Source organism: Vulpes lagopus, chromosome 13 (genome assembly GCF_018345385.1).
Source record: "Vulpes lagopus strain Blue_001 chromosome 13, ASM1834538v1, whole genome shotgun sequence".
Lineage (NCBI taxonomy): Eukaryota > Metazoa > Chordata > Mammalia > Carnivora > Canidae > Vulpes > Vulpes lagopus.
Window position 1 is genome coordinate 40,536,945 of NC_054836.1, and position 27,026 is coordinate 40,563,970.

The 27,026-nt window shown below is 38.7% G+C and overlaps 1 protein-coding gene across 1 annotated transcript in view; it reads right to left on the reverse strand.

Annotated features, from left to right (window-relative positions):
• HIBADH (3-hydroxyisobutyrate dehydrogenase) overlaps positions 1 to 17,088 on the reverse strand; it is a 109,128-nt gene extending 92,040 nt beyond the window's left edge. Inside the window, exons 1-2 of the mRNA XM_041727825.1 lie at positions 16,851 to 17,088; positions 4,430 to 4,590 (exon numbers count right to left, since the gene is read on the reverse strand). Coding sequence (XP_041583759.1) covers positions 4,430 to 4,590; positions 16,851 to 16,941 — 252 coding nt within the window. The 5' untranslated portion in view covers positions 16,942 to 17,088. The remainder of the gene's footprint in view (positions 1 to 4,429; positions 4,591 to 16,850) is intronic.
• Between the last annotated feature and the right edge of the window lie 9,938 nt (positions 17,089 to 27,026).

The following is a 27,026-nucleotide window of genomic DNA, read 5'->3' on the forward strand; positions in this document are numbered from 1 at the left end:
GTAATAGCACTCTCTATATGCCAGGTTCTCCAGGACTAAAAAGGTACTATTAAAAATCCCAATTTTATAAAATGAGAAAATTCAAGTAGGGAGAGGTTAAATAATCTGTCCAAAGTCACACAGCCAGCAAATGGTAGAGCTGAGATTTAAACCCAGGCAGTCTGGTTCCAGGGTTTATGTTTTTTTTTTTTTTTCTTTTTTTTTTTTTCAGGGTTTATGTTTTTGTACTGCATTCACAATTTATCAATTCATGATTTCTAATATACAAAATCTTGATAATTACCTTTGTTTTTTTTTTTGTTTTTTTTTTTTTTTTGATAATTACCTTTGTAATGTAGGTTACATTCTTAGAAAAGATTCTGAAAGTTGAAATGATACATCATTGTAGGTTAAACCTGAGTTTCCAACAGAAATAAGGCTATAAGAAAGGGAACTGAAAGAAGAATGCCCACATTTTTTGTGGAAATGACCAAAATTAACATATTTAACCAAGGTATTTATACCCTATTAGCATAGTTTAACTTTTTTTTTTTTTAATTGGCTCCATGCCGTTTCATGGAGCCCAATGCAGGGCTTGAACTCCTAACCCTGAGATCAAGACCTGAGCTCAGATCAAGAGTTGGATGTTCAACCACCTGGTGCCCCAAGATAACATTTTTTTTAAAGTAAACTCTATGTCCAACATGGAGCTTGAACTCATTACCCTGAGATCAAGAGTCAAATGCTCTACCAACTGAGCCAGCCAGGTACACCTACAATCTAAGGTTAACATCTGAAGACATAAATTAATTGATTAAATACCATCAAGCTTGTCAAAGTTTTTATTTCCTTCATAACACATGTAATATGTTCTACTACTAGATTAGGCTTGAAGAAAACGTGCAGGGTTAGAACATTCTAAAGCATTTCTTCACCTGAAACTGCAGGTGGCTATCATGCACCTTGATGGCAGAGAAGCCTCTGAGCAAAGCATAGACAACAGGCAGACAGAAAGGAATCTGATTACATCTGTGCCCAAAATTCAGCTGTGCCTTGGGTCAGACCATTCCCCAACAATAAATCCCCACTTCTGCTTTAAAAAAAGGGGGGGGGGGGGGCACTTCAAGAAAATGCCCAAAGATCTTTAGAACCAGGTATCTCTATTTTGGTACTTTCTCTCCCTGTAAATTTCTCACTGAAAGCACAGTCAACATTAGAAACCAAGTAGCCAAGGGATCCTGGGTGTCTCGGTTAACCATCTGCCATCGGCTCAGGTTGTGATTCCAGAGTCCTGGGATCGAGCCCAGCATCGAACTCCTGGCTCAGTGGTGAGCCTTCCTCTCCCTCTCCCCCTGATCATGCTTTCTCTCTCTCAATGTCTCTCTCTCTCACTATCTATCAAATAAATAAACAAAATTAAAAAAAAAAAAACTAGCCAGTCTATGCAATCGTTGGGGGAAAAAATCCATTTTCTTCAGCTGCCATTTTATCAGCTTCACCTGACATAGTAATATTGGGAGATGGGGGGTGAGGTGGGGGGACACACGGACAACTCCTGTCCTTAAAATGGAAGTGTCAACACAAATAGACTTTTAACTGTCGAACCCCTAAACTTTTCACTGCACTATTGTGCACAACGGCAAGAGGTTTTAAGGTTTTCACCTATATTTTTCCATCCCATTCCAAGTCTGGTCTTTGTCTTTTAGTAGTAGAATGAAACTCATTTTTTCTCTTATCCAACATTTTTGAAAACTAAATATAGCTATGAAATAATAATGGTGACACTTTAATATATCAGAACTTATTCATCCAAATTGTTACCTTTTAAAGTAGCACTCAGGAAATTGCACTTGTTCAAATGACATTGCCACTATTCAAAACATTTTTTAGGCTGCCATCATAAATCATTTAACAAATGTTTTCATTTTATATGGTATGATACTTACCCTTAGGCCCAAAGCTTTCCTACCTTTATCCTTCTTTCATTCATCCAAGTTTCACTTTCTCCTACCCTATACTGCTGTTATAATCAATACTCAGAAGACCTCACAGTCAAGGTCATAAGGGAACCAAGGATGTGAGAGAGAAAAGATGTGGGAAAAGAGGATTCTCTCTTCTAGGCTGTTGCCTCAGTGTGAACCATCCACAAAACTTTTCCCACTATGTGCTGGGGACACGGGTGGGAACTATAGACAAGAAGCTCAGACATATCTTCACTCTTCACCAATCTGGGAGGAGTAGCTACCCAGAATCCATCTTCTTTCCTTCTCATATCTACTTATATATCTCAAGGAAAAGGGAAAAAAGGGAAAATCCAATAACTGACTCTCTGTTCTAGAATCTTCTATTTCTATTTAGGAATCTTCTATTTCTATATTCTATATTCTATAGAATCTTCTATTTCTATTTAGGAATCTGAGAGATACCATCTCTATGACTTTCATTTCAGACTACACCATTTCTGTTGGAGATGAGCAAAGATTTTACACAATATTTTTATAGTTCCTCTGAGAAATGACTCTCAACATTTATTTTTCTTCCTCCTTAAAAACCACTTCAGTACTTTATTATAGACAAAATGCAAAATTTTTTAAAAGATTTTATTTATTCATTCATTAGAGACAGAGAGGCAGAAGGAGAAGCAGGCTCCCCTTGGGGAGCCTGATGCAGGACTCAATTTTAGGACCCCAGGATCACGTCCTGAGCCGAAAGCAGATGCTCAACCAACTGAGCCATCCAGGAGTCCCAAATGCAATTTTAATAGAAACTTTCTCGTAATATTATTTAGTCTTGTCACCCAAGACACACCTAACGCCCTGTCATATCCAATTCAACTTGTTTTATTCTCCACAGCACTACGTGGACTGCTAGACATACAGCAGGTATTCAGAAATTCTACCTTAGAGATGCCTGGGTGGCTCAGTGGTTGAGCATCTGCCTTCAGCTCAGAGCGTGATCCTGGTCCAGGGATTGAGTCCGGCATCGGGCTCCCTGCATGGAGCCTGCTTCTCCCTCTGTCTGTGTCTCTGCCTCTCTGTGTCTCTCATGAATAAATAAATAAGATGAAAGAAGAAAGAAAAAAAAGAAAGAAAGAAAGAAAGAGAAAGAAAAGAAAGAAAAGAAAGATAGATTGATTCTACCCAAAGTAGAATTCTACCCTAGAGTAGAAATCTCTAGAAACTTAAACCTGATCTTTACATAGGCATTACATTTCTTAGTATTTACTTCAGGACTATCATCCAGAAGTGGGCTGTTTAATTTTTTCTTTCACTTTTTTCTATATTCCTCAGGAAATTTTTAGTATTCTCCCAATTCTAGGATTACATTCAGCTCTTACTTACCAATCTACAATTTGCACAAGAATTTCCTTCATACCTCAAAAAAACAAAACTCTAAAATCGGTTACATGATTTTACATGATCTCCTGTCATGTGAGTTATTGATAAAGTTTAACAAATCCAAAGAGGAACTGACCAGTAGTTACTATCATCTAACAGGATATACTCTAGTCCAAAAATTCCTGAAACAAGAATGATAGACTAAAAACCAAACACTAGAGATCTGTCATAACTTAGCTCTGTACTTCATTATGATACACAGTGTTTCTAAGTTGTCTTCTGGTTTATGGCCAATAACATATTTATTCACGAAGTGCTGCCACACAATATTTATGAAGTACATTCACATACATTCTCTTGTTTAAGCCTCATAATCTAAAGACGTAGGCTATCATGATTCCCATTTCACAGTTGCAGAAATCAGCGGAGGTGAAATAATTTGCCCCCAGTAAGAAAGCAGGTAAGTATTTAAGCTGGGATTCAAACTAAGCTATCTCTAAGCCTATTCTTGTCCTAGGACAATTGTGCCTCTCAATAACATGGAAAGCTACTTCCACCAAACTACCTGCTTTTACAGGACAATCAGTAAAGTTATGGTCTCAGAAAACTGATATATAGCCAAAGCAATCCCCTTTGACTCAACCTAGGAAATGTTCCCAATCACCTGCCAAAGAATAGATTGCCTCAATTCTCTGTTGCACAGATTATGTTTGATGAAAGTTAACAGGGCAGCCCAGGTGGCTCACCGGTTTAACACCACCATCAGCCCAGGGCCTGATCCTGGGACCAGGGTCACATCCCGCATCGGGCTCCTTCATGGAGCCTGCTTCTCCCTCTGTCTGTGTGTTTGCCTCTCTCTCTCTGTTGCTCATGAATAAATAAATAAAATCTTTTAAAAAAATAAATAAAAGTTAACAATAACAACTATATATATATACATACATACATATATACACACACACTTGTATTTATATATACGAAAAACAACAAATACATAACATGTATAAAATTAACAATGAAATAGGTTTATAATTCCAATGGGTATACTCCTAAATTGTCATATTGATTTTTAAACATCAAAATCTAGAACACATCTAAAGAAAAGGCCTTACCTGTTCACCTGCATCTTGAAACTCTTTACATGCATCAGGGAACACATCATAAATAATGAGTGGATAGCCATGTTTCATGAGGTTTTTTGCCATTGGATTCCCCATGTTGCCCAGTCCAATGAATCCAACTGGAGTCTTAGAAGCCATTGACCTAGAACATACTGATTTCAATAAATTACTTTTAGTAGGAGCAGTGACATTTCTTATTGTAAACATTCATTCAGTATTAGGTCAGTTGTTACTGAGATGTTCTCTATTTTTAAAAAAGCTTTAAGGGATGTCTGGGTGGCTCAGTGGTTTGGTGACTGCCTTTGGCGCCGCCTGCAGTCTGGGGTGTGATCCTGGAGACCAGGGATCGAGTCCCACGTTGGGCTCCCTGCATGGAGCCTGCTTCTCCCTCTGCCTATGTCTCTGCCTCTCTCTCTGTCTCTCATGAATAAATAAATAAAATCTTTAAAAAAAAAAAACAACTTTATAATGCTAGATTTAAATCATCTAATCATATTTAAAGACATCAACCATGTACAAGTAGATTAACATCTAATTATTTACTTCTATACGAAACAGCTATATAATTTTAAGCAATCTGGTTTCTACCTCTATATAACATCCCTTTACCATTTTTAACAATAAAATTTAAAATGTTATCACTTCTAAAATATGTACTTTATAATGTGAAGTACTCTAGATTCCTCATATCTATATTATATCCTTTAATAATATGTATGACAAACTAAAAATATTCAATAAAGCATGTATCTTGGACAAGGTCCAAGAATGGAAAAGTTTTTTACCTTCTCACCCCCACGTTTTAGAAATCATCCCCTCCAATGGTATAAACAACATCTTAATAAAATGTTAAACCAACTAAGTCACCAGTTTATAAGGTGGGCTCTAGGGAAGAAGACAGGGATGGGCTTTAAAAGGCAAGGGTAATCGTTAAGGTGCCTTGGGCTAACAACTCCATGAACTTTCAAAGAAGCAGCATTTCCATTTGCAGGAAAAGAATTGTTCTTAAAAAGCTGTATGCTGGTTCTATTTGATTTTCTTCTTTTTCACAAGAGGCCTTTTGAAATCATACTGGGGCACAGAATAAAAAGTAATGCTTTTTGCAAGAGAGCAAAAGGACTTTGCATTGCCATGAAAATAACCTTAAATACCATTTTTCCATTTCTAGATTTAGAACTCCATCAACACGTATTTACTACACGAAGTACTATGACAGAGCCAGAGATAGACATAAGCAAGATATACAGTCCTTACCCTTGAAGAGCTCCCACTCTTCTGAAAGAATAACTCCACTTGCCCTTTTCCCTGCCAATTCAAAGCTTTTTTTTTTTTCCTTTGTCTTTCAAGGACTCCAGTTATAAAACTGTGTAGTATACCAACTAATCACAGATACCCTTTTAAGTTTCAGGTCCATCAACTGATGGTTCCCTGCTCTTCCTTGAATTTAATTTAAATGTAATGAGCTTTCCTAAAAGCAAATTATTTGAAGCCCTAAAGCTTAAGAAATAGAGGTCTTCTGGAGCACCTGGCTGGTGGAGCATGCAGTTCTTGATCTGGAGGTTATGAGTTTGAGCCCCATGTTGGGTGCAGAAATTACTTAAAATCTTGAAAAAAAGAAGAAAAGAAAGAAAGAAAGAAAGAAAGAAAGAAAGAAAGAAAGAAAGAAAGAAAGAAAGAAAGAAAGAAAGAAAAAAGTAAAGAAAAGAAAAAAGAAAAGAAAAGAAAGAAAAGAAAAGAAAAGAAAAGAAAAGAAAAGAAAAGAAAAGAAAAGAAAAGAAAAGAAAAGAAAAAAAGAGGTCATCCTGGGTTAGGGGCATATTTATTTCCTTTCAACTTGATTGACTCTAACATTTCCATTAACTTTGGGTGTCATTCTTGTGCAACATCATCTTACCACTTTAAGTTTAACACAGTGGGTATAATAGAAGTCCTGTGTCTGACTTCCTGGCCCACAAGGGGTTCAATGACAGAGAAATGACACCTAATAGAAATGTTATGATATTAAACAGAATGAGAAGCATACTTTGTAAAAGAACTCAGCATTAATAACTAATAGTGCTAATAGCTATTACTACCAGAGTATATTAAGCTTGGAAAAGTATAATTTAACTAAAGACATTAAAAATTAGAAAGACTGTGATTTAAAAATAGTTAATTTAACAGGCAATTACTGAAGTCTAAACAGTAAGTATGGCAAGGTAGAACCACAATTCATTCACATATTCAACAAATATGAAGCAACTATTATGTACCGCACCACAGAAGACACAATGACATATATAGTCCTTGCTGTCAAAAGCCTAAAATCTAAAAGGAAATACACCATGTACACAAATACAAGAAAGCTGAAGATGAAATATAAAAAACAATGCTGACATAAAGAATTCATCTGGTTTAAGCACTTAAAGAAGGTAGCATGTGACCTGAGTATTCTATGATTTCAAATGGAAAGGAGAGTAAGAAGGAAGGAAACTCTATATAAAAAAGGAACATGATGGGACACCTGGGTAGCTCAGTGGTTAAGCGTCTGCCTTTGGCTCAAGTTGTGGTCTTGAGGTCCTAGGATCAGTCCCGCATCAGGCTCCCAGGAGGAAGCCTGCTTCTCCCTCTGCCAACGTCTCTGCCTCTCTCTCTCTCTGTGTCTCTCACAAATAAACAAATAAAATCTTTTTTTTTTTTTTAAGATTTTGCTTATTTATTCGTGAGAAACACACAGAGAGACGAGACAGGCAGAGGGAGAAGCAGGCTCCATGCAAGGAGCCCAATGTGGGACTCAGTCCTGGGACTCCAGGATCACACCCTGAGCCAAAGGCAGACGATCAACTGCTGAGCCACTCAGGCATCCCAACAAATAAAAATCTTAAAAAAAAAAAAAAAAGGAATATGAATATATGCAAGGAAATAGGAAAGCCAAGAAAGAAAAATAAGAGTAAAAGTTAATATTCTTGACAATTTTACTACATGCCAGATACTTACTAAGCATTTTATAAATAGCACTGTCATCATATTCTATCATTAAGCTTCCTTTCAGCTGAGAGCTCTGACACTTAATGAATTTAAATAAAATGCCCAACTATACTAAACTGCAAGGCCAAGATTCAAATCCAGCCCATCTGACTCTAGATGCTTCACTTTTTTTTTTTTTTTTAATTTTTTTTTTTTTTAATTTTTTATTTATTTATGATAGTCACAGAGAGAGAGAGAGAGGCAGAGACACAGGCGGAGGGAGAAGCAGGCTCCATGCACCGGGAGCCTGATGTGGGATTCGATCCCGGGTCTCCAGGATCGCGCCCTGGGCCAAAGGCAGGCGCCAAACCGCTGCGCCACCCAGGGATCCCTAGATGCTTCACTTTTAACCACTGTATGATATTGCCCTTTATTTTTCCTAGAGGATGCACAAAAAAATAAATAAGAATTAAGATTGAAAGAAACAGTGCAGGGCGCCTAGGTGGCTCAGTTGATTAAGCATCCAACTCTTTATTTCAACTCAGGTCATGTCAGGGCCATGGGTTTGGGATTGAGCCTGCCACTGGCTCTTCACTCAGCAGGAAGTGTATTTGAAATTCTCTCTCTCCATCTCCCTCTGCCCCTCTCTGCTACATGCACTCTCTTTAACATGGATGGATGGAAAGAAAGAAAGAAAGAAAGAAAGAAAGAAAGAAAGAAAGAAAAAAAGAAAGAAAGAAAAGAAAAGAAAAGAAAAGAGAAAGGAAAGAAGAAGCAATGTAACCATAATGTGGAAGATTGGGAAGCATGTTAAACAATTTGACTATATTTTATAAGGAAGAGGTATTGGGACAGGCAGCAATCTCTGTGACATCATCAGCCTGAGCAATATTTTCTAGATATGTCTTCTCAGGCAAGACTAACAATAAAAATAAATCATTGAGACTAATATAAAGACTAATGTAACAGTAACACTACTGTAGGTCTATATTCATCCATTTAAGCTGCTATAACAAATATACCATAGTCTCAGTGGCTTGAACAACAAACATTTATTTCTCACAATTCTGGAAGCTGGGAAATCCAAGATTAAGGTGGTAACAGATCCAGTGTCTGGTAAGAGCCCACTTCCTGACTTTGTATATGGCCACCTTCTTATATCCTTTACACGGCAGAGAGCAGAGAACAAGAGAACAAGCTCTCCTGTCTCTTTTTATAAGGATACTAATCCCATTAATAAGGGCTCCACTCTCATAACCTAATTACTTCCCAGAGGCCCCACCTTCTAATACCATAACAGTGGGGATTAGGATTTTGACATATAAAAGGGGGATGGGTGGGCAAACACTCAGTTTATAAATTAGGTCAGAGTTAATAAAAGGTGGTGGCCTTAGAAAAGACAAATATGAAAAAAATTTCAAAGGCAGAAGTAAAAGGACATAGCAAAAGACTGGATTATGGGCTAAAATAAGGGAAAGATCAAAGATGACAGCAAGAAAATAGTGCTTTCAATAACCTAAGTGGAGAAATCAAGAGGGATATCTCCCTTTTAAATAAAGTAACTGTGAACTGTCATGTCAATGAGCTGAAAGATATCCCACAGGCTTAGAAATATTATAACCAATTACCATCACGTCAGAGATAGGATGAAAAAAAAGGTATATATAAGGTAACAATCTGCTTTAAGGTGCAAACTGAAATTGTGGCAGTTGATACAATTGCCAAATGAGAGTAAAAAAGATTGAAAAACAAAGCCCAAGGGAATGTCAACATTTAGAAGTCAAAAAGAATAAGAAACCAATTCTGAACCCACAAAATGTTAAAATTACGGGACAAGGATATTAAAAGTTATAATAACTGTAGTCTGTATTTTCCAAAAATAGATATGGAAGATACAAAAGAGACCCAAAACTGAATTTCATAAGATGAAAACGACCACGTATAAGATGAAAATCACACTGGATTAAAAGCAGAATAGATACTGCAGAATAAAGGATTAGTGCTCTTAAAGACACAGCAATAGAAACTGTCCAAAACAACATGCAGAGAGAGAAGAAACAACCTAAAAAGAGAACATTCGTGAACTGTGAGACAACTTCAACCACCCAACTAGTTATCAAATGAGAGAAAAGTAGAGGCAGAAAAAATATATAAAGAAATAACACCCAAAAATGTCCAAATCTGATGAAAACTATAAACCCCCACCATACACATCCAAGAAGCTCAGTGAACCCCAACACAAGAAACATAAACACAATATACCACAATACATCATAATCAAAATGCTCAAAAGCAGCCAGAGGAAAAGACACTGTATACAGAGTAGCAAAGATAAGGCAAATTTCTTGTCAGACACAAAGCAAGTGAGAATGCAGCCGACCATCATCTTAAAAGTACTGAAACAACAACTGTCTAGGTAGGAATCTATATCCAGTAAAAATATATTATTACAAATATTTGTGTATGCGAAGGGACAGGAAGAAATTTGGAGGCATGTCGGGTATGGTCACAATCTTGATTATGGTGATAGTTGCACAGGTATATACATATGTCAAAACTCATCAGATTGTATGCCTTAAATAATGTACATTTATTATAAGTCAGCTATAATGCAATAAAGCTATTTTTTTAAAAACATTTACAAAACAAACAAGAGAAGACAGTTCTCAAAGAAAAGATACTAAAATGATATATTAATCAAATGCAATGTATGAAGTTTGAATGGAAACTGACTTGGAAAAAATTAAAAAACTATAAAAGATTTTTTTTTAGATTTATTTATTTATTTATTTATTTGAAAGAGAGAGAGACTGAGAGAGAGAACAAGTAGAAGGGAAGGGCAGAGGGAGAAGCAGAATCCCTGTGGGGTAGGGAGTCTAATGCAGGACTTGATCCCAGAATCCTGGGATCATGACCTGAGCCAAAGGCAGACGCTTAACCAACTGAACCACCCAAGTGCCCTATAAAAAGATATTTTAAGAAAATTATGGAACTGAAGATATGAACAGGTTATTAAGTGATGTTATAGAATTGCTAATTGTCTTAGGTAATGATAGTTTGGTTATATAGGAGACCATTCTTATTCTTAGGAGATTCACTCTGCATTACTTAAGGTTGAAAGGTCATGATAGCTGCATTTACTTTCAAATTATACAGGTAGGATATGAATATATTTGGAAAGAAATAAAGCAAATATGTCAAAATGTTAACAGCTGTTGACTCTAAACAAAGATTTCACAGATATTCAATGCATTATTCTTTCAATATTTTTGCTTGAAATTTTTCACAATAAAATAAAAAGAAAAAAAAGCATATCTAACATAGAAAAAAAAATCACAAACATGACAAAATACAAATAACCAGGAAAAACACTCGCAACACACAAGAGAAACAGCACTACTTTTTTTAAAATCTAGAAGAAACATGAATAACTCATTTTTTAAGTAAAAATCACAAAATAATAGTAAACCGAAAATATGTAAATGACAAAACCTTTAAAAATATACTCAATTCTTTCATAATTGGAGTAATACAAAACAAAGCAATGTAGTAGCATTTTTCACTTATCAGATGAACAAATTCATTTCTCTGATAAAAGTACTGGCAAGGAAGGACTGAAGAAAACATGTACCCTCATACTGCAGAATCACATTTTAGGTCAGCCTTTTGGATGACTTTTTTTTTTTTTTTTTTTTTAATGAAAGTCACACAGAGAGAGAGAGAGAGAGGCAGAGACATAGGCAGAGGGAGAAGCAGGCTCCATGCACCAGGAGCCCGACGTGGGATTCGATCCCGAGTCTCCAGGATCGCGCCCTGGGCCAAAGGCAGGTGCCAAACCGCTGCGCCACCCAGGGATCCCCTTGGATGGCTATTTGAAAAAAAATTATCTACATTTGAATTTTATTATGAAATTCAAATTTAAAATGTACATACTCTTTGACACAGTAATTCCATATCTAGGAATTCATGCTATACTGGGGTGTCAGCACAGTTTTTCTTAAAAGGTCAGGTAGGAAACATTTTCAGCTTTCCAGGCCATGAGGCCTCTGTCACAGCTATTCAACTCCTCTAATTTTAAAGCAGCCATAAACAATCTATAGACAAATGACCATGCTCGTGTTTCAATACAATTTTATTTACAAAAAAACAGGGGCCCAGCTATAGGCCACAGTTTGTTGACTCCTACTAGGAGGTTATTAAGTGAAAAAAAAAGCAAGATAAAGAGCATTATATATAATAAAGTACCATGGGTAAGGACATATGCATTAACTTTTACTGAATTTCTGTAAGAATATGAAAGAAACAGTAGTTACATCTAGAGAGTTGTTGGACTGATGGGTCAGAGTTAGAGAAAAGACTATTTTTTATAATCTTTTGAGTTTTTACCATGTGCATACAACTTTTTAAACTACTTTCATAATAAAATAAAATTAATGAATTGGCACACAGTGAGAGTTTACTAATGTTATATGAGTGAATGACAACTAGACAGAGCTTTCATCAAGTGGACATACGGGGATAAAGTCAGTTCTGAAGCAATCACAGAATAAAGATGGTGATAAAACGGATTCAGCAAAGTGGATCCACAACCATTAAACATTGCAGGTTGGGATCCCTGGGTGGCGCAGCAGTTTAGCGCCTGCCTTTGGCCCAGGGCGCGATCCTGGAGACCCGGGATCGAATCCCACATCGGGCTCCCGGTGCATGGAGCCTGCTTCTCCCTCTGCCTGTGTCTCTGCCTCTCTCTCTCTCTGTGTGTGACTATCATAAATAAATTTTTAAAAAATTAAAAAATTAAAAAATAAAATAATAAAATAAATAAATAAACATTGCAAGTTGACTCTCCATTATCCCTTCCTCCCAGATCCAGAGGCAAGTTCTAAATAACTAAACCAATTACGGTAATGCCATCTCTCTACAACTGGTTAGGTTCCAGAGATTGGCAGCCCTAGGTAAACCATTTGGAAATGCTGTGGGTAATCTGAATATGTAACAAGGAAAGAACTAGAGATTAACGAAAAGATTGTATCTAATCAGCAAATTTCTGTGACTATCAGTAGTAACATTACTTAAGTGACATCCAGGAGGAACACAGATCACAGACAAGAGAAGTTACCCAGAAAAAGAGCAGGAGGTAGAGAAAAAATAATACTAAAATGCTATCAAAGGCATCACTGAAATTCCTAATTACAAGTAAATCTGAAGTGTAAGCTGGATACAGACAAACTTAGAAAGGGACTTAATGAAATGAGGGAGCAGAAAAGGACATCTATGTATGAGGGAGCAGAAAAGTACATCTATGTGTATATATGTGGGATGGAAATTGGGGGTCAAAGGACTAAGTGTAATGACAATGATATATATATATAGCGCACTGATTAACAGAAAGGGGTTGGGAGGTGGTGTAATACTAACCAGAAGGCCAGTTCAGTTTTTGAATATTGGCAGTATAGCAATACCTAGCAACGAAAATTTGGAAGAGCTGAAGTAGAGTGCTGATGTTAGTTGTTAAAGCTGAGACCCAGCTTTGGATGGGCCAATATGAAAATCGATGAAGATAAAGTCTTTAATGATGGGCTCAGTAGTTCATCTCATTTTTGCTTATGGCAAAGATAGAGAAAGGGTAGTATAATTAGATGACAACGTCAAAAGAGAAGAGAGTTCTTACTGATGGTGATTATATTTAAGAACTCTGAATTTAGAAGACCTACATTCCTATCCAGGCAAGGTCACTTTTTAGATGTATGCCCTTGAACAAGTTACTTGGTTTCCCTAGACATTAAGTTTTATCAACAAGAGTCACTACTTCAGGTTAAAAATACTTAAGGACGCCTTGAGATAATACATGTAAAGTGTCACACAGCACCTGGTACCATAGGTCATTAAATATTTGCTACTTCCAGTAGTCAAGAGACAGCACTGGAGAACAAGTACTATGCCGAATGCCCATTTTGCCTAGTAGGTAAGAAGAGCCAGAGTGTTAGAAAAAGGGATAGAGAATATTTCAGAGGATGCTCCCTATCCAAGGAAATAGAGCTCTTATTTAAGGTGAAGCATCAGGAGTGCTTGGACAATACAGAACATCCTCCCAAAGATGCAGAAATTCAAATAAGTAAAAGAGAATTCTCACCCTAAAAGCTTTCAAAGTTAAATAATACATTTTCCCTTAAGTAAGTTACACACATTAATACATAGAAATACAGCTGGATAGCTAAAATCAAGCTGGCAGAAAATCAGTCAACACAATACAAAGGTGACATTGGTTGACTGGTAAAGAAACTAGCTAGAAATTTTGGCAAAACTAGTTTCTAAATCCACAAATGTAAATTTATAGGTTATGTCCTTTTTCTCCAATGAGACAGGGGCAAAGGTATCCGTATCTTGGTAACATGCAGTGGTACCAAAAAACCAGGCTATTCTAAATATGAAAATACAAAAATTGTAGAAAACTGGAAAATATGAAAAAGTATCAAACGGGAAAAAGATAATCTCATTACACAAAAATAATCACTATTAGCATTTTGCAGGGCCCGTCCAGTTTTTTAAGTGCATTTTTTCATTATATTGAGATTATATAGTACACACAACTTTCATCCTACTTTATCACATAATATTATGTCAAAAGTATTCTATCTACTTTAATACTAAGAGTTACCAAACTAAGGGTAGTGACTTACTCTACAAAGGCCTTTATTTGAGTCATTACTTTAGAAATAATTATTTTCCTTATGTAATCTCACAAGTCTAAGGTCAACTTTTGGTCGGAGGATCTTAATCAGCTTTTCAAAGTTTCATGTGCAACCTTAGAGGCTAATGCTAAGGAAAAATATGCTATACATTTTATTTATACTATGCACTGCTTTGAAAGTAGATTTCATATACACAAAAAGGGCCATAGTAAAAAAAATTCCCATTTCTGTACATGATGTTGGTTAATTTTCCAATTCCACCTTTGATCAGTGGTCATTTTAAGGTAATCTGATACAAATTATTTTTCCATGTACATGTTGATGAGTCACAAAAAATACAGAGCTCTTATAATTGTAGATTTTTTTCTTGTCCAATTAAAGAAGTCTAAACTAAATCTAGTTACCTTTTAAAATACAGAACTTTTTTTTAAAAACAAAAAAAATAAAATAAAATAAAATAAAATAAAATACAGAACTTTTTAATAAATGATGAAATAGTAATATATGAGTACTTTACTATTTATTTTTCCTTTTTGAGGCTTTTAATATTTTAAAATTAAGATATGCTTTTAGCCAGCAAACTTTAGGTCTCTCTTTTTTAGTAAATACGTTGTATGGATCTGTATAGTAGTATCATCCATATGATAAGAACACCCCAAACATACAACAGCAACAAATATCCCACAGAATTCAGAACATTAAATAATGTTACTATTTAAACATTGTTCTTTCTGTCCCTAAACTCTAGATTTGCATGTATTTTTTAAGTTTTTAAGACTCCAATGCCAAAAAAGTTAACGAAAAAGTATATTTAGTAAACTAAAATTAACAAAAACATTTTTTTAATTCTAAAGTTTATTTATTTATTTGAGAGAGAGAGAGAGAGAGAGAGAGAGCATGCGAGTACAAGCACAGAAGGAGGGCAGGGAAAGGGGAAAGCAGGCTCCCCATGGAGAGCAGAGAGGGACTCCAGGACTCTGAGATCATGACCTAGCTGAAGGCAGATGCTTAACCAACTGAGCCACCCAGGCACCCAAAATTAACAGAAACATTTAAAACAATTCCACCAACTAAAGACAATTGTAGTTTAAAGCAATCACACAAAACTAAATATTTAAAATTTATCATAAATCTATATCCATACATCTTTGGGTCAAATAGCCCAAAGAACAAGTTGTATTGCCAAAGTAGTCTAACTAGCATTGGGAGGTAAGTTCATCCAGTAGTCTAACTAGCATTGGGAGGTAAGTTCATCCAGTTGAGAGGCAACGAGGATAGTCTTAGGCCTCAGGTCCTTCCATCAAGAATTTAAAGAACTTTCATAACTCTAAAATATGCATCATTAAAATATCATTAGAAAAGTTTGTAAAGCCACCAAATAACACATTCGTCTTCCCCTGGCTAATCAAAACTGAAACAACAGCACATTCATGTGAAAACTAGTACAACATTTAGTAATGGAAAAGTGACTAATAGATTTAAGTATCTCCAAAGTGGGAGATGTTGTTGTTTTTTTATATATATAGCTCAATACATACATGTAGCTCAAAAAGTGGTTACACTCAAGTTTAGCAGATTCCTTGAGTTCGTATCTTGTTACTGTGATTCTGTATCAGACATCTGTTCTCTTGCATCACATGAAGCCTGCCTGTTTCAAGCCAGAGAGGAAATTCACTGTTCTGCTTTAGTATTACTGAACGGGAGGAAGGGAAGCTATTAAGCACTAAATTCCCAGCCTGGTATTTTGTTACGTGATCAGAAAATATTAATGCCAAAGCTATTTTAAAAATCCTAAGCATGAAACTGTTCAACAGTGCATTGTCACAGCTCTCAAAGTTTTACAGAAAGACCATGGCAATGTCCCCACAAATCAACCAACTTTTCCAATTAAAGTAGAAACTGCAGGAATGAGGAAGCATCAAGAACTACTTTCTAGATCCTGCTGGGATGCCCCAATTCACTTATGCAAGGGGCTTCAAGTTCTTCGTTGGAAAAATGATTAGATTAGATCCCTGTGGATCTAAAAACTGCCTCTTCCTAAGTCGATGGTTGGCTTCCATAACTTATAATGATATGCAGGGAGGAGGAGGATAGGTTCAGACCACAATTTTGAGGACACTCAAAGTGTCTTGGTTCATAATTTGCCAGAAGTGCCAGCATCTTCGGGTAGCGGTTACAAAGAAAGGGGGGGTTTCGGAGGAGGCACCCCTTGGTGGTCAAGGGTGACTTAAAACTTGGCTGGAATGACTTGTCACCTGCTTTGTACAGATAACGGTTTGTGTGAGATCATCCTTCGCGATTAAGGTGGTTAACAAAATTCAAGCCCCGCTGCCCGATGACACTCCCACCGGGGCGCATCCCTGGGGGCGCTGGAAGGTCGGCCAGCGCCGCAAGCCCGGGGTCCGCAGGGGGATGGGTGCCGGGTCGCCCCCGGGGTGGGGCCCTCCGGCTGTCCTCGGAGCCCGAACTCCAAAGAAGCACGCCCTGGAGCCAAATACTCCTCCCTGACCCCCACGCTCTTCCCACCCCTTCCTAAGAGCCGAAGAAGCCGCGGAAAGCCATTCATCGGGATCCCCGGCGGGAGGGGGCGGGGAAAGAACCAGATAGCTGTGCGAGAGGCAGGGCAGGAGGGCCAGGCCGTGGGACCAGCCAAAATTGAGGAATTTTAAGCCCCGACCCAACCGCAGCGCCTCCCGTGAAAGCCCTTCTCCGGCCGTCAGGGCGCCAGGAGCGAGCAGCCGGAGGAGGGACGGGGGGAGAAGGCGCGAGGTCCTTACCCGCTGCAAGGCTGGCCGCGGCCGGGCGCTGCCCGCGGCTCCAATACCGGAGGCCGGAGGCGGCTGCACGGAGCCGTAAGGAGGCTGCCATGCTGCCCCCGCCCCGCCTCCCCGCGGTGACCTCCGCGGCTCCCGGCTCACCCACTGACTGCGAGTGTGCGCCGCGGAGCGGGCGGGATGCGCCGCGGCGTGGGGCCGCGCGCGCACGCGCTCTGCAGCTCAGGGCGAGCTCCCACCGACGAGGCGCGGCCTGGCGAGACCCGGGTCGTCAGTGCCCTGACGGATGGGCGACGCGACCAATCAGGATGCTCCTGTCCGCTAACCGCCAATGGGAAGCCTTTCCGAGCCCCACCCCCATGCAGCGCTCCGGCCCCGCCCCCGAGCTCCGCCCCCGTCTACCGACTGCTGGCGGGAGTCCGCTTGTTTATCGAAACGCAGTGGGTGTGCGGGAGGCGGTGGCCGCCGCTCGCGTACGACTCCAGAGAGCCCTTGACCGTCACCCCGCCCCTAAGGACCGCCCCCTGGGTGGCTGCAACTGCTCGTGTTGCCTCTACGCGGACAAGGACAAAACTTGGATTTGCCTGCAGCTGCTGCGATTTTCAGGCAAAAGCAGAAATTCTTCGTCTAAGTATAGGAACCCATTTTTAACTTCAATACGTAATTCTAAAAAATAAAAAATAGGGGATCCCTGGGTGGCTCAGCGGTTTAGCACCTGCCTTTGGCCCAGAGCGCGGTCCTGGAGTCTCGGGATCAAGCCCCACGTCGGGCTCCCTGCATGGAGCCTGCTTCTCCCTCTGCCTGTGTCTCTGCCTCTCTCTCTCTATGTCTATCATGAATAAATAAATAAAATCTTATAAATAAATAAATAAATAAATAAATAAATAAATAAATAGCACGTGGATCTCCTAATGTTAGCATTTATATTTTTAGCGTCCTTTCATTGAGAAACAACAGAAACCTACCATAAATGTAATGACTTCTTTTTAGCTAACCCAACAGTTTCTCCGGAAATTCGAAAGATAGTAGGAAAATAACGTTGCTGACCTTGTTCTCTTTGAAGGGTAGAATTATTAGGAACTCTGTTCCCATGTACATTTTTCTGATCTTTGAAAACTGCATTTTGTAAGCAAAAGCTAAGGATAAATGAAAATCCAGAAACTATGTGTGTGTCACAGAGAGATTGATTCATTCTTGTCTGTGCTTAGGGTACATATTTGAATCTCTGAACCTTTTGGCCATATGGCAGGGCTTCCCATCTCCACTGACCCCATCAAAGGGTTGTGAGCCCTGCCCACTCCAAAGCAAGACTTGCAACCTTTGGAGAAAGGTAGCATAGGAGGAAAAAACAGTGAGGAGTGGCTAGGGCAATAGAAAGCTCAAGATGTCCACCACCCCCACTAAATTAATTCTACTTATTCATTTGCCTAGATTGTGCTCACCCAACCTTTTAATCTGAGTAGCCAAATCAACAGATTTGACTTTGACCTTATTTTCTACTTCTGCCCAGTCAGTCACTCATGAGTTGGAAGTGCCTAAAGGAAAAGGAGAGGAATTGGATAGCTTGCAAGCGGGTTCTTTCATGTTTCTGATTACGCTGGCAGTGTTTCCAGGAACTAGTACAGAGTGCAAGGTTCACATTGTGTACAAAAGCAATTCCCTTCTTTGGCTGTCTGTACACTTGCAACCCTCTATTCCACACCAACCAAAAAGAAGGAAGAAAGGGCGGGAAGAAGGGAGGGAGGAAAAGAGGAGAGAGGGAAGTGAAGAAAGAAAGGGGGAAAATTATTTCAGCTATTGAGACAGTCTCCTAGATTTGAGTTCCCACCCAAATATATTTATTGGTTTCTTGAGAATGTCCCACCCAATCTTCTCTCCCCAGTTTATTTAGGTTTCAGCTGGAATAGACCTCCTGCAACCAATAAATGTAGCCCTACGGATTTCTATAATTAACTGCTGAAATGTGCTCTGCCTTTCAACTATGTCAACCTACATAGCAGAGCTATTTACAACACAGGACAACATATCAATTGATCTCCCAGCTCCTAAACTTTATATCCCAGTCCTCTTGAGGTTTTATATCCAATCAGATTGTTTTTGTCATTTTTATTGTGAGCTACTGTTTTTTGTTTCTCCAGGTTGTTTATAGAGATCTTTTCTTGAAAATGAGTATTTCTTTACAAACGATTGCCTCTATGAGCGGTGTTTTCCTAGGACTGGAGAGGGGAGAAGGGGCTCAGAAAGAAGGGCAAGCAGAACTAAAGCTGGCCTTGAGATCTTTTTTAATATGTGCCTCTTTTCTTAAAAAAAAAAAAAAAAAAAAAAAAAAAACTAATGTAATGGCTTTGAAAAGGGATCGAGTATATTGAAAATTTGACTCTTTTTTCCCCAACCAGGGCCGAGGGATAAATCACAATTTCTCTATGTCCCTACATCATATAGTTTAATACCTCCTCCCAGAAGTCCTTTGCTGCTTCATAAATTAAGACTCTGAGATTTTTATAGAAGTTTATAATAAGCATTATAATTTTTAAATAATTACTATTTGGAGGTGCTTGTAGATATCACTGTGTTTACAAAGGCTGCCTATGTTACTGCCTATGGCTGGCTTTGCTTGATTGCCTTCCCCATATCTTTGAAGGACATTGTAACTTTCCCCCAGATCTCTGCCATGTAGTTCTGTTTGAAATTGTGTTTCAACACATTAAAGCCTCTTCACTTCTGCTTCTGGGAAGATGGAGTGAGTATATTTTTCTCTGTCTCTTCCAATAACTACAACTAAAAACTCTGGATGTTGTATATAAAACAAATTTAAGAAACTCTGAAAGGCGGAGGAAAAAATGTCAGGGCCAAAGACAAACACAGAGGCAAACTCTTGGGTTTTTGTTTAGCCTATGTTCTCCTACTGGGTACTAGAGAATCCCCAAACTAGACACCTGAAAATGCCAAAAGGCACAGACACAACTGCCCCAATAAAAGGCTACTGTCTTTAGCCCAAGGATGAGAAAGGGGCAGCCTACCAAGACATAACTTTTAGGAAATAACTAGTCTGCTATAGACAAACACCACACCATAAAAACCTATGGCCCTGCCCCTGCCAGCAAAAGCCAAGTGAGGAGCCTAGACTTGCACAGTCTATAGGTTGTAATGAAACACCCAAACATCCTAATACCCCAATCCCTCTACACTTCAATCCTGCTGATGTGTCAAAGAAATCCAAGTAGAGAGGACTTATATCCCATTGCTGAGATGTAACAAATACCCCTTTATGCATATGCCCCATCCCTCTCCTCACAGTGCCATTGGAGACTACATGAGAAGCCTGGACTTCCACCCCTAGGATCAGAGGAAGGGCCTTCACCACTGTCTGGTGTAAGGAGGCCAAGCAACCCCAGAATGGTGCCAGTAGAGGCTGCATGGGGAGCAGTAATGAGGTTCTCCTATGCCTCCCAGCTAGGGAAGTATCAGTGGAAGCCTAGTGGGAAGTTGAACTCCTACCCAAGCCCACCAGTAATGAGGAGCCCCACCCCTACCATATCACTGTCAATATGGGCGGAATGGAGAAACTCAACTTCTACCCTTACCTGCCATTAACATAGACAATGCCCCTCCTCTGTTCTTTTGCCAGGGCACTGTCAAGAAAAAGTGCTTTAAATAAGATACAGAGGGGGCAGCCCGGGTGGCTCAGCGGTTTAGCGCCGCCTTCAGCCCAGCACGTGATCCTGAAGACCCAGGATCGACTCCCACGTTGGGCTCCCTGCATGGAGCCTGCTTCTCCCTGTCTGTGTCTCTCTGCCTCTCTCTTTCTCTCTGTGTCTCTCATGAATAAATAAATAAAATCTTTAAAAAAAAAAAAAAAAAACTTACAAAAATAAATAAATAAATAAATAAATAATAAATAAGATCCAGAGTATAACAATACCCAAACATTTTCAACTTAACCATACCAAGAACCAGGAATATCTTAAACTGAATGGGGGAAAAAAGTGTCAATATCGCATATATCAATTATGATAAAAATAATAGAGATTTTTGGCTTTGTTTTTGCTTAAAGATATAATTACCAGAGGCCCATGATATGATCTTGGTAGCCTTCAACCACTCTGATATTTCCTGGTCAGATTATTATTATTTCTACATCTGGCCCAATTCATCTGTAAAGAGTATAAAGCAGTGGTTTGCAATTCCAAATGCATGTTAAGCCATTTTCAAAATACCAAAGCTCAGTCCTCATCCACAAGTAGTTTCTGGGGTAAGTCCTAGAGCACTTGAATTTGTTTTTAATTTCTTCAAATGATTCTGCTGCGCAGTGAATTGAGAGCCACAGCCTTAGAAGGTAAAACTATCTAAGGCATAAGAGATGCTCAGGAACTAATCATGCTGGCAGTGACCACGGGCATACAGAAAAAGAGACAAGTATAAAAGATATCTGGGAGGCAAAATTGACATTACCAGTTATTTCTGAAGTTGGAGGAGACTTGAAAGAGAAGTAATCGGGCAGCCCTGGTGGCGCAGCGGTTTGGCGCCGCCTGCGGCCTGGGGTGTGATCCCGGAGACCCGGGATGGAGTCCCACATCGGGCTCCCTGCATGGAGCCTGCTTCTTTCTCCCTCTGCCTGTGTCTTTGCCTCTCTCCCTATGTCTATGAATAAATAAATAAAATCTTAAAAAAAAAAAAAAAAAAAAGAAAGAAAGAGAAGTAATCTAGGTAGAACCCCAGGTTTTTTGGCTTGAGTGACTGAACAGATCAAAGTGCTATTTCCCAATATGAGGAATTGGATTATGTTGTGTTTGAAGTGGATGTGTCCAGGGGCAGTTGACGAGATGGAGAATCCAAGTTAGAGATACATATTTGGAAGTCGTGGGCCAATAGATGGTAATGTAAGTCATGGGTGTAGATGGGATCATTATGAACATTATAAAACAACATGGTTGGGGCTCCTGGCTGGTTCAGTCAGTAGAGCATGCAACTCTTGATTTTAGGGTCATGAGTTCAAGCCCCACATTGGGATTTTTTAATATTTAAAAAAAAAAATTAAAAATAAAGGAACATGGTTGATAATAAAACTCCAGAGAACATCCTAGGATTGGCTGGAAGATTTAGAGTTTATGAAGACTGAAAGGGAGGGTCCAGAGGAGGAGAGAAACAAGGAGAAATATCTGAGAAGTAAAAGCAGGATAAAAGTTCAAGGAGAGAATATTTCACAGTACCAGTTATTATCAACTAAGTGGTAAGATTAGCGCAAAAAGGTAAGTCTTTGTGGGCTTTTGCAAATAAGAGTTAGTGTTGGCTTTAGTCAGAGAGAGCAGATGTAGTGAAACACTGGGGCCAGATCATGTTAGATGGAGGAGAGAATGACCAATGGCAAAATGGAGACATTGAGTCAGTGAATACTGTCTGCTTTCTCAAGAAACCTGGCCTGTGAATGAAATGAGAATTTAGAGAGAAGTAATTGCCAAGGGAAGCCTTTATTTGTTCTCATTTTAAAGAGGAAAGACGTTTGAGTAGGCTAAGGGGCAAAGGTAAAGAGTTGAAGGAGGTGATAGTTTAGGGGTTATTACCGAACAATCCCTGGGATTCCTCCTCCTTGATTAAAATAAATTCCCTATTTAGTTTCTACATAAGACCTATAGTAAGAAAGAAAGCATATATATATAGAGAGAGAGAGAGGCGCACCTGGGTGGCTCAGTGGTTGAGCATCTGCCTTTGGCTCAGGGCATGATCTTGGAGTTCTGGGATCGAGTCCCACATCAGGCTCCCTGCAGGAAGCCTGCTTCTCCCTCTGCCTGTGTCTCTGCCTTTCTTTCTGTGTCTCTCATGAATAAACAAAATCTTAAAAAAGAAAAGATAAGAAAGCATATAGAGAGCCTCAGTTAGTAAAGCTATGGATTTTCTTTCCAGCAACAACACAAACTTAGAACAATCCTACAAACACAAGCATAGTGAGGCATAATAATTTTTTAAAATGTAGATTGGGATGCCCAGGCAGCTCAGTCAGTTAAGCGTCTGACTCATGACATCAGTTCAGGTCATGATCCCAAGGTTGTGAAATCGAGCCACATGCCAGGCTCCGAGCTCAGCACAAGGGGTATGCTTAAGATCCTCTCCCTTTGCCCCTCTCTCTGCTGTGTACTCTCTCTCTCTAAAATAAATAAAGAAAATAAATCTAAAAAAATACAAATCAAGTCAAGAACATGCATGCATTTAAGGTGATTTCTTGGCAGTAAGAATTTTAGAGAAAGAAAAGTTCCTGCCACTTCTCTTGTTAAGTCAGACTCTCTCCATATATGGGTATAAGGTTCACTTACAATTCTAATGAAAGGGACAAATTAGTTGCCAATTCTTCTTAGCTTATGGTTCCCATTTTCTATTGCCAGACAACATGAAAATGACCAGCAGGTTGAGCTAAAGCCCCAGTCTAATCAATGACTTTCTCCTCTAAGTACTCATCCCTTAGGGAAATGGATCTTGAAATACAGTAACATTCTGGTTGCTCTCATGTCTGTTGTTCATCCAGTCCTCTGTATAACTTTTGATCAAGCATATATTGAGAATACGTTTATCCACTGCTCCAATTTTTTTTTGAGAAGCACTTAAAAAACATCATCATTGATCCATAGGTTGTAAGCCTAGAAATCTATCCAAAAGAAAAATCATAGAGGGATATGTTAATAGGAGTGCTTTTCTAAAAGGAGGGGACAATAAAACCATACAAAAAGAGAAGTCTAGACTAAACATATTCTGTTCCATATATACTGTAGAACACTGTCCCCCAAGATCTGTTCTTCCCTTCTTCCTGATAATAGAATTTCTAGCTAAAGACATGGCTAGTAGCATCAAAACTAAATTTCCCAACTTCTGTTGCAAGTAGGTATGGCAATATAACTAAGCTCTGGCCTTTGGGACATAAGCATAGTAGAAACCATCTGAGGAAGCAGTTGATATATAAAATTGTCCCTTCTTCCTTCATCCTATTGATTGGGATGTAGATGTGACAGTTGGCAAGCTATTTTAGACCATGAGCACAAGGGCTATGTCTGAGAAGTGACAGGACAGAGATAAAAGTAGTGTCCAAATCTACTTTAGTATAGCATGGAGCAGAGCTGTCACACCAGCCTTGGTTGTCCATACTTACGTGGGAGAGAGAATTTAACGTTGGTCTTGTTTAACTCACTGTTATTTTGCAGTTTGGGTCACTCACAGACAAGCCTAATTCTAATTTATATATACATGGACATTTATGGAAACATTCAAAATATTGTTTCCTAATAATTTTTAGTAGTATAGGAAAATTCCCATAATGTTAAGTGAAAAAAAAATCAAGATACAAAACTATTCTTGCAATATTTTGCAATTTGTATTTTATTAAGCATATACATACATAGGAAAACAAAAAGTAGGATTAAAGATTTTTTCTTTTTTAAAAAAAAATACTTATTTATTTATTTATTTGAGAGAGAGAGAGGGAAGGAAGGGCAAAGAGAGAGAGAGACAAGCAGACTCCCTGCTGAACATGAGCCCCGATGCAGGACTGAATCCCGCCACCCGAGAACATCACCTGAGCTGAAATCAAGAGTCAGATGCTCAACCGACTGAGTCATCCAGGCACCCCTAAAGATGTTTTTTCTTATCCCTGCTTTTCTTCATCTTTCCTACTTCACCATCTACAAAAATTAATTCCGGATGAACAAAAGACTTATGTATGGAAGACAAAATTTTAAAGCTCTTAGAAGAAAATGTGGAAGAGTATCTTTGAAATAAGAAAGAATTTTTTTAACAAGTCACAAAATACAAACAATAAAGTATTAATAATACATTCAACAGCATTGTAATTAAGAACACGTGTTCATCAAAATATAACAAATAGAAAGTAAAGAAACAAGCCACTGGGAAAAGATGTTTGCACACACAAAAGCATCAAAGGATCAGTATCCACTACATGTATATAGATAGATAGATTTTATTTATTTATTCATGAGAGACACACAGAGAGAAGCAGAGACATAGGCAGAGAGAGAAGCAGGCTCCCTGTAGGGAGCCTGATGTGGGACTTGATCCCAGGACCCTGGGATCATGACCTGAGCCAAAGGCAGATGCTCAACCACTGAGCTACCCAGGTGCCCCAATTTAAAAGAGTTTTTAAAAAGGACCAATTTGGAACTAATTTTTAAAACTAAGCACATACCAGTAGGGTGCCTGAGAATGTAAATTTGTTAACGTTAGAACACACTTCGTGGGGATCATTTACAGGTTCAGGCAATACTCAGGGAGTGATGGAAAGAACCTAGGTCTCTAATGGAACCTGGGCCTCTGCTAGTATGGACCAGGATAAAAGACACCTCTGACTCTTACTGAGACCATTTTAAGTCCCTGTATCCTGGAATCTTTTTTTCCAGCAGCAATGTGTCCCTTGACTAATAAAGCCATTGTCCCTCTTTATGTGTTCCTTGTAAACATCAGCAGAGTAGATAAGGCATGATTCTGACAACAGTACAGTGTTTCTATGATATTGTCTGGGAAAAGATCAGCTGCTTCCACACCTTAGAAATTTCATTTTCTACTTCCTAGGACTTTCAAGCCTTGACACACTGGGACAAGATGGCTAAAAATTACGAGAGACCAAAGTTGACACCAGAATTCGAACTGATTCATTTTCCAGGATATTTAAAACAGTGGGGCTCCTGGGTGGCTCAGTGGTTGAGTGTCTGCCTTTGATTCAGGTTGTGATCTCAGGATCCTGAAATCGAGTCCCGCATCGGGCTTTCCATAAGGAGCCTGCTTCCTCCTCTGCCTATGCCTCTGCCTCTCTCTGTGTCTCTTATGAATAAGTAAATAAAATCTTTTTAAAAATGAAAAAACAGCAACACCCTTGCAGATATAATTAACATATTCTATTCCCTTGATAATAAAGCTACATAGGAAGCTAATTCATCAGAGGCTGTTTCAGTGACTTGCCAGAAAATTTTAAAGTTCATGTGGTAAACTCACTCTCCCCCAATAGGGAGACCTGCATGGAACTTAGAAGGTTGCTTCATGATCATAAAATCAAAATAAGGGAAAACATGAGTTAAATGTATAGTGATTATCCTCTTACTTTTGTAACCATAGTGATAGAATCAAAATCAAAAGCTAAAATTTCCTATCTTTATCTTCACATCTGAAATGTCATTACTGCTGAGAGCAAAAATAGGTCAATGGCAGAAGGTAAGCCTTACTTTTCCTGACCCCAACCCCAACCCTAACCTTTCCTTTTCCATGAACAACAGACATTTCCAGTGTTTGCCTGTGACTCTTCTTTTTTATCCCGAGGGCTGGTCCAAGAGAGTGTTGCTTTAATGAGATTTTCGCCTGTTTTGGGAGAAAAGAAAAAAATATCTCCCTAGATAGTAGACTTTCTGGGAATGACTGCCTTTGTTCTGAGAATATGCTCTTTCTTATTTTTTGTGGTGGTAAAACATCTTTTCTCTTATGACATGATGATGACAGTAGTTGATAGATTTTTTTCGTGTCACTCTGGTAAATTGAAAAGTTGGCAGCACTTCATCAGGTCCTCCAATTTTTTTTAAAGAGTCATAGTCCTAAAAGCCTACTGTTTTACCCTCCTGTAGAGGAACAACCACTTTTTCGATTGACATTCCTAAGATACGATATTTCAAACTGGTTACTCTGAAGTTTTCTGAGACTTCAGGCTATCCTTCAAGTGATCCATTTTGGTTTGTTTTATAGCTAAACTCCTAGATGTTTTATTTTATCTCCTTTACAAGTTATCAGGGCATATCATGATAGCCCCAAAGTATTTAGAACATCCAATGAATCCACTATCTAAGAGCACAGCAATCATGTCTTATAAAAGTAATAATAACATCTACAATCTCTTGAGCATGTGCCATATGCCAGGCACTATAAATTCTTTACATGGATTAATTCAGGCTGTCCTTTCAACAACCCTAGGAAGTAATTATTATTATTATTTGCATTTTAAGATGAGATGATTGGAGCGTAAAGAGATTATTAATTTGTCTAAGATCACATAGCTGATAACTGGACCTGAAACTCAAAACTAGGCAATCTGATTCCAAAGTCCATGCTCATTTTATGTCTCAAAAAAAAAAAAAAATCAGATCGCCTTCTCGTTGACAAATAAAACCCTACTTTTCCATGAGACAGCAATCTGACGAG